This window comes from Pavona decussata, unplaced genomic scaffold, assembly GCF_977016875.1.
Source record: "Pavona decussata unplaced genomic scaffold, jaPavDecu1.1 SCAFFOLD_46, whole genome shotgun sequence".
Taxonomy (NCBI): Eukaryota; Metazoa; Cnidaria; class Anthozoa; order Scleractinia; family Agariciidae; genus Pavona; species Pavona decussata.
In genome coordinates, this window is record NW_028145468.1 from 827461 (window position 1) to 842789 (window position 15329).

General features: G+C 39.8%; 1 protein-coding gene across 2 annotated transcripts in view; it reads left to right on the plus strand.

Moving 5' to 3' along the window:
* The window catches only part of LOC146482345 (uncharacterized), a 64668-nt gene that overhangs the window by 31798 nt on the left and 17541 nt on the right, over positions 1-15329 (plus strand). The window contains exons 25-41 of one of the 2 annotated variants that reach the window (XM_085107238.1): positions 871-1005; positions 1407-1490; positions 2368-2475; positions 2716-2799; positions 3047-3139; positions 3896-3979; positions 4337-4471; positions 4589-4672; positions 5195-5287; positions 5857-5949; positions 7533-7625; positions 8323-8418; positions 10119-10211; positions 12357-12410; positions 12925-13008; positions 13638-13730; positions 14738-14821. In XM_085107238.1, the coding sequence (XP_084963364.1) occupies positions 871-1005; positions 1407-1490; positions 2368-2475; positions 2716-2799; positions 3047-3139; positions 3896-3979; positions 4337-4471; positions 4589-4672; positions 5195-5287; positions 5857-5949; positions 7533-7625; positions 8323-8418; positions 10119-10211; positions 12357-12410; positions 12925-13008; positions 13638-13730; positions 14738-14821 (1590 nt within the window). The remainder of the gene's footprint in view (positions 1-870; positions 1006-1406; positions 1491-2367; positions 2476-2715; positions 2800-3046; positions 3140-3895; positions 3980-4336; positions 4472-4588; positions 4673-5194; positions 5288-5856; positions 5950-7532; positions 7626-8322; positions 8419-10118; positions 10212-12356; positions 12411-12924; positions 13009-13637; positions 13731-14737; positions 14822-15329) is intronic. The other variant, XM_085107239.1, reaches the window with a different exon arrangement.

Genomic DNA, 15329 nt, shown 5'->3' on the forward strand with positions numbered 1-15329 from the left:
TTGTTAGTATTTATGTATGTTGGGTTATTGACCTAAGTATCGTTATTTCTTGGTATTTATGTTTGGTTAATATTGACCTGGGGCCAGTCCGGTGTTGGTACTTTTGTCTGGTCACCGACCTGACCCCGATTGTTCAAAGAGCGGATAACTTTAATTTATGCAGGGGGTAGATCACCATCTTGCAGATATGATGTCCTAGCTCTTATACATTTGATCCTCCCGGGGCCTTTTTCAGGCTGGAGGTATATAAAGGGGTGGGGATTTCACGTGCTGGAGTTTAGAAAAGGGTGGTAACATTTAGGTTTAGAAGAGCTTTTCCGAAGATTTCGTACAGACCCACCGAAATGTGATGCAGTTTTTCCACTGCAGATATGTGAGAGGATAACCTTCTCTGACAAAAATCGTATATAAAAAGGTAAGGAGTTTGGACCTCGGGGTGGTGTTGGGGGGTGTATAAAATGTTCTTGAACAACCCCACCCCACCATGCACATGGCTTTGAACAAGCAAGGCTTGGGATCAGTTCAATAAAACATTTATACTTGTAGCTTACAATCTGGGGTCTTGTTTATACAATCGGTGCAAAAATCGAGTTCAATAAACATTGGGAGAATTTCTTATTGCTGTTCATTGAACCTTTTTTTGTCGTACGCATGTTCAAGCGAAGTCCCGTTTTTCCTAAGTTAATTTACAAGTGTAAAACCAGTTTTATTCAGTTAACCCTTGGTTAATCAGTCAAATCGCGATGTTATTAGTTTAGAAGTACCCTTGGAAAAGTGATAAACTCAGTGCCTTTCTTACAGATCAATTAAGTGATTAACAAGGGAAGATATTGTTAAGTCTTTAATAATAAAGTATTTGAATATTTTCAGAGTCGAAGAACTCACTGAAGCTCTGGACGAAAGAGAGAAAATGAAACAAGTTGTGAAAGAACGAGAGGAGAAGATTGAAACATTGAATAAAAGCTTCGATGAAAAAGACAAGCTTCTGCAAGACCTGGAGAGCAGGTTTGTTCCATTCAGATTTGCATATAGATTCATGTAGGCTACATTCTTAAGGCCAAGTAATACGGGCAACATTTTCTTGTAACTTCTCGCGCAGCGAATGTTGCATTGCAAGTTGCGATTGTTCGCTCCCCGTATTACCCCCTCCGCGCGCAACAAATTTTCCTGTTACAGAAAGTAGACGTCGTTTCTAACTTTTCCAACTTGAAATTCTTTGCCGCGGAGGTGGTAATATGGGCAACAAACCATCGCAAGATTTGTTTCGCGACAAGTTTCATGTTTCATGTTGCCCGTATTACTTGGCCTTTAGCATTGGGCTGCATTTGTGTGGTACTAGGATTTCATTTGAGTGGTATAAAGCAGTACTGAGTCGAGATTGATTTCTTTTGAACTGTTCTCAATAGGTTGGAAGAATCGAAAGGAGAGACGAAAAAACTTGAACATGTGGTGAAACTGAAGGATAAGAAGATAGAAGCTCTTGAGAGCAGGTGCGTTATAACACGCATCTTTGCACAAATCCTTTTATCAAACTTACGTCTTGTCAGGTTGTCGTTTTACCACGGCTTACGGTTGATCTAGCATGTTAGGTGGTTACAATGAAAACCACAGAATCCATGATTGAAAACCCGCTACCTTACCGTTACACCAAAAAAAATACAGACCTTGCGTTCATCTGGCAAATTTGCGTTGTCTTGCGTGCGATCTTGACAAATGAGAGATCAATATCAAGCCAATGCAGTTTCGGAAAAGGAGAGACCAAACGCATCGTAGGCAGGCGTCGTCTTGATTAAGAGAACTGGGGCCATATTCACACGGCCCTCCTACCTCCAAGTGTTTCGTAACAGCAGCCTGTTGTTATAACAACAATCGGTTGTTGTAAAGAAACAGATCTTAGGATGTATCTTAACTTGAAATAGACTGTTCACAGTCCCCCTATTTTTCCGTGGGATTCTCGAGACCGGTACGCTTCGATAGAACCGCCGCCATCTTGGTTTGTAAAAGCGAGCACGATCTGAGGAGAGTGTCTAAACTACCGATGGGAGCGGGAGTGGGTGTTAGTCCCAACTCCGCTCCCCTCCCCTCGGTAGTTTAGACACTCTCCCCAGATCGTGCTCGCTTTTACAAACCAAGATGGCGGCGGCTCCATCGAAGCGTACCGGTCTCGAGAATCCCACGGAAAAATAGGGGGACTGTGAACAGTCTAAACTTGAGAGGGCTAAGTAAATTTGGCTCTGTCTAGTTACTCTAAAACTAAGGTCAGGTGAAGGCCTACAAAATGTCGTCATCAAATTGTGTGCCTGGCGTTATGATTTTCATGACTCCATTGAACAACTGTCCTGAGGGTTTCGTTGTCTTGTCACGCAGTCTTGCCGAGGTGGAAACCACAAGCACAGTGCGGAAAGATGATCGAATCATGGAGATGAAACGGAATGTGGAAGGAAAAGATAACAGGATAATTGAACTGGAGAGCAGGTACCATTTACACAATACTGTGCTACGGTATTTTCGTGCGGGGAGTTTGGATAATTTCTGGAACTGCACAACATTGTGTTCCATTGGGACCAGTAGATTAGCATCTGCTATTTGGATGATCCCAACTCACTTACTTTTTAGATGGTATTATCTTTATTCTTCAATTATCGTGAATTTATTTGTATATGTTTATATGTTATCTGTATCCTCTGTAAAGTTGAGTTTGGATTTGTTTTTCAGGTTGGATGATGCCACGCTTGCCAACAGCAAATTTCAGCAGAGTCTGAAGATTAAAGAGGAAAAGATATTAGAACTCGAAACTCAGTAAGCAGAGGTTTTACTTCCCAGCACAGTCAACTTCTGCTAGGTAGCATTGAGCACGTGATTTAACTGCACCGTAAAATAGAAGGAAGGAAAATTTCTAACACGAATTACCACGAATTTGTATAGCAAAAGAAGGACTTTCAGCGAAAAGTACTGAAACGATTCTCGAGAAAACCGATTTGCGAAGCACCCTTTCATCTAGGCCTGGAAAACTGATTCCATGGTAATGAGTTGCTTTTCCTTTTAGGATCGAAGATGTTGAAAGTCTGACGGCTGAGAAGAATAGGTTGAGCCAAAGTTTGGATCATAAAACGAAGAAAGTCTTGGATTTGGAGACGAAGTAAGACATAGTTATTTCCCAATTTTGTAGACGTGGTCGGGTGGCTTTTTCTGAACTTGCGCTCTGCGACTCAAACTCATTTTGAAAAGTTTAGCCTAAGTTTCTCAAACATCATCGAAGTGTAGAGTTATCAATTTGTATCATGTTGTATCTCGACCGTCCATTTGTTTTCAGTTACTCTTTAAAGTGTCGAGAAAATACTACCATAGTGATTTTTGAAATCGTTTATAGTTTCGAAATTTCTCCTGCCTCTTGTAGAATCCAATACGGCGGACGGGTATCCACAAAAGAATTTTTGGCTCATAAAGTTGAACCTACTGCACAGTTTTAGGCCGTGACTGTTCCACTTTGAAGGGGCTGTGTCAACTACTTGTGTGATGTTACTTTGAATGGCCAAAAAGCACATTTGCATCGACGGAATCGTTCAAATAATGGTTCAGTTTTGTTCACAGTAACCCTACTACAACACAGATATTAGTGTTAGTTATCTTTGACCACGGATGGGCAAGGTTGAAATGGATTGAAACTTGAAAAAACGGTTCAACGTTTTCAAGCTCTTCCAGCGTATTTAGAGAAATCACTAAAAAAACCTTATAGTTTGTTCTTACCAGGAGAAATCACTTGATATGTCATTCTCGGTGCTCTTAGAGCAATATTTGATGTTAGCGAAAAGGTCGTTTGTCAAATATTTAAGCAGTGTCCACCAAGAGAAATTTCCGTGGCAGTGCATTTTTAAAATCCTCTTTCAATCACCAGGCTGGAGGAAATGTCAAGCGACAACCAAAGATTGCAGCTCAGCATTGAACAGAAAAATGGAAAAATAAGATCGCTGGAAAACAAGTATGTTGACAAATATGTTGATCCTGAATGTCATTGTGAAAGGAATTGTGGAAAATGAATTATTGTTTCCAATGGCGCGTTTTACTTGTATCGACTTTCTTTTGATGCTCAAATGGTGAAAAAAAAAAAAGCCTTTAAGCTTGAAGCCGTAAGTTTATAAACTTTATAGTCTCTATTAGGTGTCATCGCCACTTTTAATATTTTGAATTAAATGGCCACAATACCAAGATGCCAAACTGAGGCGCAAATCGACGCATTTTCCGGCTTACAAGACCTTGTGTCTCCGTTGTGATGTGCTTAATGTCTTGCTTGCATGGTTAATTCAATGCGATTTCAAGAAACGCGTTTCTGTTACAGAGTCCTAGAGCTCGAGGAGTCGTTGGGTTCAACGCATCTCTTACAACAAAACATCAAACAAAAGGATGAAAAGGTTTCTTCGTTAAATCAGACCATCCAAGAACGAGAAGAAAAGCTTGCTGAATTGGAAAACAGGTTGGTCCTCTCAGAGCGCTCGTGAATTGATTCTTGTAAAATCAATGCCAGAAATTCTGTTTGCAAAATGAGACTTAGTCCTTTGTTATTTCTAAAGTGTTGTTTTGATTGGCACAGGTTGGAAGATGGGCAAGCCCGCAACCATAAACTGCTCCACAGTCTCAAAATCAAACAGGAGAAGATTTCTACCTTGGAGGAAAGGTAGGCAGTCACCTGAATCACAAGGCGTTTAAGGTTTAGGGATTGTATCTTGATTCATCTCCACATAGTACATTAGAACGGTAATAAGTGTTGACAAAAAGAGAAAATGTGTAAATTCAACGGAGAAAGGGCAAAAAAACAAAACAAAACAAAAAAAACAGATAGTTTAAGTAATACTTAGCCCTTAACATACAAGGTGGCGAATTTTCACTTTTGTAAGGCAGAATTAACAAAAAGAAAAAGAGAACGAAAGAAAAAGTAATATATATTATATAACATAGACACATATTCAAAGACACAGGAGGACAAACAGTCACAAGGGTGATAAGAGCAAAATAATCATACTAAGGCTATCTTAATATTGAGAGAAGTACAATTTTAAAAGAGCTTTCTCAAATATTTTCTTTTGAAGCTTTTTAGGAATAGATAAAGGAACGTCATTTCAGAAATACCATCCGATCTTTAATTAACTCTCAGCAAACGTTTTGTGGAAACGTAACATTTTTATTCTGCATTTTCTAGTGTGGAAACGTTAGATGAGCTGGTGTCGGAGACCAAAAAGCTGAACCAAACTGTTCAGCTGAAAGACGAGAAGATCAAAGCATTAGAGAGCAAGTAAGACCACACCCAACCACGTGTTTTTGTGGGTAGTGCACTGTATAGTGCTCTACCCACTATATCATCAGGCATGTAAGAGTGAGTGAGTGAGTGTCCGTAAACAAACAGGTTCGCAGCGCGTGCACAGTACTACCCAAATGTACGTAATGCGTACCTATTTGTTACGTTCTGTTTTACAGTCAGTCTACGTCACACATCACCAGTATTTCCGAGAATGAAATGAACATTCAAATTCCTCTTTGTAATGTCCGGCATTGAATGGAATCTTGAAGATTAATCTGGAAATCTTTTCGAAAAAGACGCAACTGAAAAAACAAAAAAAAAACTATTAATGCTGTAATGTAAAGAAAAATTCATAGCTTTACAAACTAGTGAATTTTGTACGGGAATTCTGAAATCTCGCTGGCCATGTTCAAAACTGAAATCTAAATTTGAAAACTCCGATCAAATTTCAAAATTACTCGTCACGCGCGATGTAGATTAACTGTTAATTATAACATCTTTTAAGATTAAAGATAAAGGTAGTTTATGATATAGTTTTATTTTGTTTGCATTGTCTCACTCAGGTTGGACGAATTTGAAGACTTGTCGTCACGCAACACTAAGCTAACGGAGTACCTCAAACAGAAGGATAACAAGATCAGTAGACTTCAGCAAAGGTAAAAAACATGAAGGCTGAATTTTGCTTTGCAATGGTCAAGAAAGCTAGCCTTCTACATGATAAATTGTTTTACACTTAAGGTCTTTTTACTCCACTTTTGCCGGTTTTGCAAACAGAAGGATAACAAAATCAGTAGACTTCAGCAAAATTAATAATAACGTGAAGGCTGAAAGCGTGCATTTCACACGATGGATTTTTTTTAGGGTTAGGTCTTTTTGCTCCAGTTTTTCCGGGCGTTCTTGGAGAGGGAGGGGGTAGGGTTTGAATCCGCCGTACCGCTCAAACAAACGCGCGGAAAAATCTTAAAACTTCAAACCTAGCATACACAATGCTGTCAGTAGAGTGGTGAATTTCGCAAAAAACGTCGCTTTCTATGTGCCTATTGCTGTGTTAGGTTCGCAGGTATCGTGGTAAAATGGACAGCTGCCCTCTCTGTTCCCGTGCGTTGGATTATCACGTGACTAAAGTGTGGAGAGAATGGAAATGATCAGAATGATAAGAATATAAAACGAGGACAAAAATGAACATTACGAAATATTAGTAGAAGGGTTTTTTTTCCTGAAAAAGGGGCCATGCCTTGAGTACCATTCTGACGATTCCGGAATGAGAACAGAAAAACAATAAAACAAAAACAAGAACAAACAAAACGCATCGAAATGCTATGCCAAGAACAGTCGAACCTGTATTAAGCGGTCACCCACGAGGAATGGCTAAGCGAACGCTTTTTACAGGTTGTACGGAATAAACGAAATTTTATTATTCCACTGTTATGTCATTTCACCAAATAAGGTCAAGAGAACGCGCAAAATACGATACATTAACGCCAAGATCGTACAGGCAGTATTGTAGGTCGTTAGAAATTCAATTCCCTGGCACGAAATTTGTTACCATATTTGAGTGGTGTCCTTTTAGAAAGTGACCGTTTAAACAGGTTAAGACAAAAGAAACAGCTCGTTGGAACTTAGTAAATGGTGATCGCGATCGCTTAATAGTGGTCATATTTACAGTAATTAAGAGCCATTAGTCAGTGTGCGGGACTTTTACAACTGACCGCTTAAGGACGGTGCCTACTAATACCGAAGTATTTTTGCGCAGTGTATGACTATGCGGGAAAAGCAGATCTTTGCAAGGGCTGTGGAAATGCAAAAAAGTAAATTGGGGGTAACCACGCATTTTTTAGAGATAATTAAGCAACAATTATTCTGAAAAGCAGTAAAATACAAAGCAATGTATGGCGCTTTTTTTTTCAAATTGAAGCTTTATTATCTCTGAAAATGCATGGTTACCCCTAATTTTCTTTTTTGATACCAAAAGCATTTGCTAAATTCTGCTTTCCCCGAAAAGTTTTAAACCGCGCAAAAATATCCTTGTATTAGTAGGCACCACCCATAGGAAACCCGAGTATCGCGAGATGCGCAGAACGTATGCGCAGTCACAATAGTAGGCACCGTCCTTAATAGAGGATGACTGCTCAATACGGTGCAGCTTATAACAGGTTCGATTGTATTCTCTATTTTGAATGGTTCCCCCACACCCGCCAAATGAAGTGCTCTTCAAATAAGCGTTTATGTTGCATTCTAGGCTTGACGAAGTACAAGATGCTGTTGACATCAACGCTAAGCTGAGCCAGACTATAAAGAGCAAGGAGGAGAAAATTGAAAGCTTAGAGGACGGGTTAGTTTTCAATTTAATAGTTCAAAATTTCTACCTAGTAAAGGTCTTAAGAAGATTAGTAACGAATCAGTGAGGTATGTTTTGAAGGGCGTTTGATAAACCGCAAAACAAGGCAGGTCCCTACGTAACGCTTCTAGCTGAGCGTGGCTGCCTTCCTCATGCAAGAAAAGGTTACGGGTAAAGAACCGGTTGAAAATAAGTTCTCAAACTCGGTAATAATTCATCAAGAGAAAACAAAGAAAATCACTACTGTGACCGTGGTTTGGATATGTGTTCCTAGTTACCACAAAATTTTGCCAACTTTAGCCTTGAATTTCTCCAAGAATTATTGATCATTTGAGAAGCCATATCAAACACTCGAAAGAGTGTTTCAGCAGATATCCAAACACCTCGAAGTCGTTTAAAAAAACTCGGCTGCCCCTCGTTTTTTCAACCTACTTCTCAGTGTTTGGATATCTGATGAAACACGCCTTCTCGTGTTTGATTTATTACTTGACAGTCTCTTGCAAGTCTTGATTCTCGACTCGATCCGGGATCCTCGGGGATCGATGCTCGGTCATCGAGAATCGAGGCGAGGGTCGAGTCTCGTAATGTCGAGAAAATGTTACTGATTACTGGATAAACTTATCTAGTAAAAGGGATTACAATTTTTATGTGCAACCATGAACCGCGTTGAACTCATGACTCTTGTTAACAGGATCAGTGAACTACAAGAACAACTCGATAACCGAGAAAAAGAACGCAGAGAAGAGAGACTGAGGACTGACGAACGAATCAAGATACTGGAGAAGAAGTAGGTTTTCTAATGGTTGTCCCTATGCTATTGGCTCGATTAATAACAGACGGATAATCTGCCCAGAAGAATCCTCGCAGTCTGGTAGTTAACTTGCCAGGTGTAAACGCGGCACGAACTTTCGGTGCATGTTTAGTTTGTCCGATAATTCTTTGGTGTATATTCAGTAAAGGGAACCTCCATTCTAGCCTCAAATTAACGTTAAATTGTTGAAAAAAGTGTCTAAATGTCAAAGCTTATAAAAAGTAGAGAAAGCATTTTAATGGTGTAAGAATTGGATATGATTACCGCCCATTTTCATGTTTTAACTACCAGTGCGCCGCCATTTTGATTCCATGACGTCATGCGATTGCCGCTTTTGTCTGGAAACAGAAGTTCTTTTGTGTAGAATAATTTAGCAACTGTATGACGTCATGGAATCCAAAATTGTGGCGCGTAGAAAATTTAAAAACTAAAATGCTATCTCCATTTATTAGAGACGGATTATCCGTCTGTAATATAAATTCACTCATCGAGAGTAGTAAGATGCACGGGAAACCAAAAGAGCTTATTGGTGTTTTGAGCATGTGCTATAAAGGACGACAAATGTAACTTGACAAAACCATTTAAAAAATTAAAGGTAAGTTGACAGTTTTAATACTTAAATGTTTTACTCCCAACGAAGTGCCACTGAAATGCTGTTGTATATTCTCTACTTACCAGGAAATCAAGACATATCAGGCCTCAATTAACCGATTTGTTGATAATTTAATCGAACGACAATTTGTAATTACAGCTTTGATTAACTAACGTACAGTTCAACAATTGACTAAATTACCTTAGTTAGGAAGTTGAGTTTGGTCAATGTGTTATAACCTCTAACTCTAACCTTAATCGTTGATTTTGTAAGCTAATGAAAACGTTTCTGTAGATTAATTAAAGGCCTGGTTAAAATAAGAAGCCGATAATGTTCTATGTTGTGTTCAGTGTTTCAGCAAGTGACCATGGTCGAATTTTTAAACTCACTGGGCAAGTTATTTAAACAGTCTAACTTAGGCCGCGGCTTAAGACAATCAGTGGGCCTCCAAATCTGTTTATAAGTGGTTTATTTTCTAGTCTGGGATGCAAGCCTTCTTGTTACCGTCAGCAGCAGACAATGTTTAGATATGACTGTTGGCAAAATTGAAAATAGCTTAGAACGTGGTTTTGTGAAACACCGTCTAAACTGTCTTTTAATAACTGACCCACTATGTTTGCTTCCTTGGAGTAGAATTTGCTTCTTTTGAACATATAATATGCTTAGTTTAGTTTACTAAAATACTCCAATTTGTCCCGTACTAAAACTTTTTCTTCTCAAGAGTCATGTTAATGGTAAGAGTAGCGCTTGTTTCTACTTATTATTTGAACTGTTGTTTCTTTTCTAACAGCATTCCGTTTTTCGCTATAACTTGTGTCCAAAAGGAAAAACAACAAACAAACTCATGGCCGTCCAGAGCTAACTTCTATAACGTAAGACTGCTGACCTTCCCTAGTCAAGAAAACTGAGCCCGAGGCGTTTTCAGTTCTTCTTCATTTCTTTAAATTCTCAATCAAAACGCCATAAGGATACTAACATTCTACTTTATGCTTTTGCCTTACGCCCAACAGTACATTTTACAAAATCCAGCTCGCTGTCGTGATGACAGGAATCGTGGAATCCGACTAACTAAATTTATTTTCAGCTTGGAGGAACAAACCAGTAAAAAGGTCCAACGTCAAAACAGCGTTAAAAGAAGGGACGATAAAATTATAGACTTGGAAAGACGAAGGACGAAGTAAGTCAGCCGGCGCTGAAAAATGATGCTCTTCTTTTAACGCCTCATCTCTCTGCATTTTTGTAGTTAACAACTAACCGCCTTGAATTTTTTTCTTTTACCTTTTAAATTCCCGTCTTGGATAAACGAAATTGCTGGAAAGAGCCACTTGACATTAGCAAAACTGATATTTAATACAGACGGAAATGACAGGCGGCCATCGGACTGTTACCGTTCGACCAAATTGGAATATGTTCCAGTGAATTTTATTAGGGACTTTAAGCAACCACGACGGCAACGGCAACGAAAACGTCACTTGAAAATATATGTTGGCGTTACTTGTAGCACTTCGCGGTTATTCCAATTCGTTCAACTTGTACAATGTGGCCGAAGTATCCTGGAACAGTATTGGTAGGAACGGTGTTCAATATGAGACAGAATAGGGACCTTAAGCAGAGACGACGACGTCGCCGACGAAAATGGAACTTAAAAAATTGCCTTCGCGTCTTCTGAATAAATTCGCGATGATTTATACTCTCTAAGGTTGTGTAATGTGGCCGAACTATCGAGGAGCTAACGTCGTAGGGGCGCCTTTAAAGTTCAGAAAGAGAAAGGAAAATTAATCATCATGCGTTCACGTTCTCCATAAAACCTCAAATTAGGTCATTCCACGTTGTTGTTTTGCAGAGGACGGCAAAGAAATGTACCAAAGTGTATAATGCACGTGCAGAGCCACTGTTTTGCTAATTAAAACTATTGTTTTCTGACGTTCTCGTTGACGTCGTCGTCGTCGCTGCTTAAGGTCCCTAGAATGAAACACTTGCCGTCGTGTGCTCATGTTCTCCACAAAACCTTGAATTTAGAAATTTCGCGTTGTTGTTTTGCCGAGGACGGCGAAGAAATGTACCAACATTTATGACATACGTACAGGGCCTTTGTAATTGTCATTAAATCTTATTGTTTTATGACGTTCTTGTTGCTGTCGTCGTCGTCGCATCTGCTTAAACTCCCTAATATCCTCAGACTTGACGCCAGAAGACAAACTGATAAAGACTTGTTCTTCGACAAGAGAGGATCTTGTCTTCGAGAGTTGTCACCTGATCATATTTGTTGCAAAAAGCGTTCAAAACACGAAATCAAAATGCTCTCTTCGTCAAGAAAGAGCAAGATGCAACGCTCAAACGTACAGGTTTTGCTAATCTTTAGTTGCTCTTTGCAGCCTTTCTGTTGAAGCGGTCTTCGGAAATACAGAGAAACTTCAAGCGGTCCATAAACAGGGTGACAGTTGTTGCTAACTTTCCTAATGTTCTTAATCGTCCATTAATCTCTTCAACTTTCTGCTTCCTCCATTTAACACTTTGAAATCTTTATTATTCATCAGTGTACTTTCAATTGTAATTGCAAGCTAAACCAAACAATAATAATCCTGATAATGTGTTCGTTCGAGACGATAACTACGCTAATAAATCTAAACTGTAATAACCAATGATAAAATAAACTACGCTAAAGTAACACTGCTACGTTAGCTTAATCCGGCTCCTTAACTGTCTGTAATACTAACCTTTCAACCTCGGCCCTAGTCTTCCTTGGCGCGAGCGGGAAGCCGCGCCGCTCGGTCCCAAGCCTTAGACAGGTAGCTTGGCGATTAGGCCTGGGAACGAGCTCGAGTACCTTTTACATTGTGATTATATTTTCCTTGTTTTGCAGCTCACCATTTCAGTAATTTCTCATTGTGTATTGTAAATCGTGTAAGATGTGTTCGGTGTCAAGTTAACTTGCACACAATGGTGGTTGCGCGGCGATGAGCGCGGCGGGGGGCGGGGGGGGGAGGGGAGGGGCGCATGGGCACGTTGTACGTTCTAGGGTCAAAGCTGCGCGAAATTTGAACTTGGGAGCATTTTGTGTGAAAGAAAGGACACTAGGACACCAAAACAAAAACATAGAGTGGTTTTCTGAAAAGGATAACAAATCACTATTGGTTTGTTAGCGACTCCTCCCAAAACAAGGGAAGAATGTTTGTTTTTGTGCTGGCCCATTCTCCACCCCCTTTTACTTTTGTTCTCGCACATCCGTCAAGAAGAAGTTTGGAAGAAGGGGAAGTACAAGAAAAGGTTTGGTCAGTCTGTATTCCAGTACTCTGTTTTGATGGTATGTTAAACTTAACAGGTTGGAGGAGTATGTGGAGGAGAGAGAAGGCAAAATCCACGACTTGCAAAGCAAGTAAGGATGTAACTCTTATTATTAAGAACTGGATCATTGTACAATGCAATTCCAGGGATTTGATTGGCTTAACGGCCATGGTAGAAGAGCCATTATACCATGCCCGAGATATAGCGACCGTTTAATTTATTGTCTTCTCGATGTTCTTGCAAAGGAGATCAGCAAGATCAAGCAATATTTCTTCCTTTTTTTTTTATAAAACAATTATTCCACTCACGCTTGTTGGATATGAGATGATTATAGCCAACTCGGCGCTACTCGCCTCGTGGGCTATCGATCATCTTATTTCCAACGCGCGTTCGTAATATAATTGTTAAATATTCAGCCAGCTTGGCGGCAAAACCTCCAACTTTTTAAAACTCTAAAAAAAAAAAAAATTGTATTTTTCCAGTGCGTAGACAATTTTCTTGTTAATCACTAGACTAAGCGTACGGTGCTAGGTGCAACTCGTGCCAATTTTTCTAATTAAAACGATGCTAAGAAAATGCTTTGATTTCTTGTTCAATCGCTTCAGACTGGAAGGCACTGTAAACAGATACAGACAGCTGGACATGACGGTTGGGGAAAAAGAGATGACTATAGCCGAGCTTCAGGCAAAGTAAGTCAGACAAATTGTATTGAGCCTTTTAAACAGTAGCTGCAAAGTTAAAAATCAAACAGTCCTTAAATGGCTCAATTTATCCAGGCACAAAAGTTTGAACTACCTTTTTCAGCATAATTAATCGCGCGACACAAAAGTAGTTGTGAATATTTCAGTTGAATGGCCACACTTAAGGATTTCGACTTCATGCAATGATTCAAATGTGGCGACAACCTTGTGCAGCATAACAAACAGCACCACTCAGTAGCTTTCATTTGAATGATCGCACTTTAAGATTTCGACTTCAACGACTGACTCAAAAGTGATAACCACCTTGTACAGCATAATAAACTGCACCACAGGAAAGTATTGCTCAGTAGCTTTCACTTGAATGGCCACACTTAAGTATGTCATCCAGAAACCCAACAGTAAGAGCCACCTTAAACAGCTCAATTACCAACAGTACAGGAAAGTACTGATCACTAGCTTTCATTTGAACGGTCACACTTAATAATTTCATCCACAGGCTATGTTATGTCTGTGTTATAGTCACTCGTTTATTCATAAATTTTTCTTTGCTGTCCGCAAATGTGGGATATTATCCTATTGATTTACTAAGTTTGTTTCGTTTTATTTCCTTTTCTAAGGCTTATTGAGGCGCAGGAAGGCACCCGTGAGATAAGGAAACTCAACCACATCATGAAGACTAAAGATGCCAGAATAGAAAACTTAGAAACCAAGTAAGTCATTGAGTACTTTAAGTAGCGGCTACACATGCGATTCTCTGCTTGTAATGGCAATACTGTGGCGCGCGTCGCCAGCCCTTGGCTGAAAACACCTTCACACAAGCGACGCGACAGCTAAAATAGTCGCAACAAAATTCGCGAAAAATTCAACACACTGAATGTTGAATTTTGCGATTGTTCTTGCTATCGCGTTCCTGTTGCGAGTGTATTCGCCGAGCAATGGCAACGAGTATTTCAAAGGGGCACTATTACAGAGATTTTGCTGTATTTTGATCAAAGCTACTCAAATATGTAACATAGAACCTTTTCTATAATATGAAGTTGTTCGTAGACACCAGGAGGAAAATATTACCTAATTTCTCCAATATTTTTTCAAGTTGTAATCCTTTACCATCCAAACCATCCGCAGAATAAAATATAACAAATACTCGTAGTGTAATTGTTAACAATACTGAACCATTATATTAACATTTCCATCGATACATATATGTTTTTTCGTTATTCAAAGGCACACTAAAAAGCGATGACGCTGCCCCTTTCAATCCGCTACTTTATAATACAAATTCTTAGAAACCTAGCCTAGGGAGTTGGGGGGGGGGGGGGGGGGAAGCGAAGGAAGAAAGGAGGGGAGGGGAGAGGGAACTCCAGTCCCCCTTTCTTCCCTCACTTGTTTCGCTCCCCCTCCCCTCCCCGATGACGCCTGAAAACTAGTATCAAGTTCAAACAACCAAACACATTCGTTTATAACTACTGCAAACGAATGGTTGGTTTTGTTTACTGAGTTGTAAATGGGTCAATGGGTCACCATAAAGAGGTACAAAATGGTGATGTTTCGGGCGTTCGCCCTTCCTCAGAGTATATCCCTGCAGAAATATATCTGTTCACGTTTGTTGCAGGAGAGAAATATTCATTGAAGTCTGTTAAAGCCTATTTCAAATTTGTCCATATTGTATTCTGTAAATGTAGCTAATGATGTCCTTTTCGTTTTGCTTGGTTTTCAGACTAGAGAATTTGGAGAGTCAGGTTGCCAGTCAGCAAACTGACGTAAACGCAAAAGACGATAAAATCGACACTCTTCAAAAAAGGTACTGCGTTATTCAACTTGTTATGTAAGTGAAATGGACAAAGGAAGGCAAACAGAGCATGCTTGGACAACTGTTCAGTCCTCCCTGCCCCCCCCCCCCCCTCTCCCCTCAACTTTTGTTGGAACCACCCATTCCAACCTGCGCGGCAATGGAGAAGTTACTTGTGGAGTTAAAATAGAAGTGCAAAGATGCCAGATACCGTATTTATTCGATTGACCGCCCACCTTCGAATAAGCGCCCATCCTGAAAGCCCAAAAAGTTAATAAGCGCCCACCCTGAAAACCCAAAAACTAAATGGCGCCCACCCTATCCCCTCCCCCGCAACCCGAAAAAAATTTTTTTCTAGCCCAGCGTGAAGTAAGAGGAGCGTCAGTTGTGTTCCAAAATTGGTTTTAGATACCGTAGTCAATGATTTTTTATATTGTTTATGGCTTGTTCATGTCAGCGTTTGCACTTTGTTTTGTCTTGTTGAAGCAGAAAAACTTGTTTTCCCTTGTTTTGTTATTCT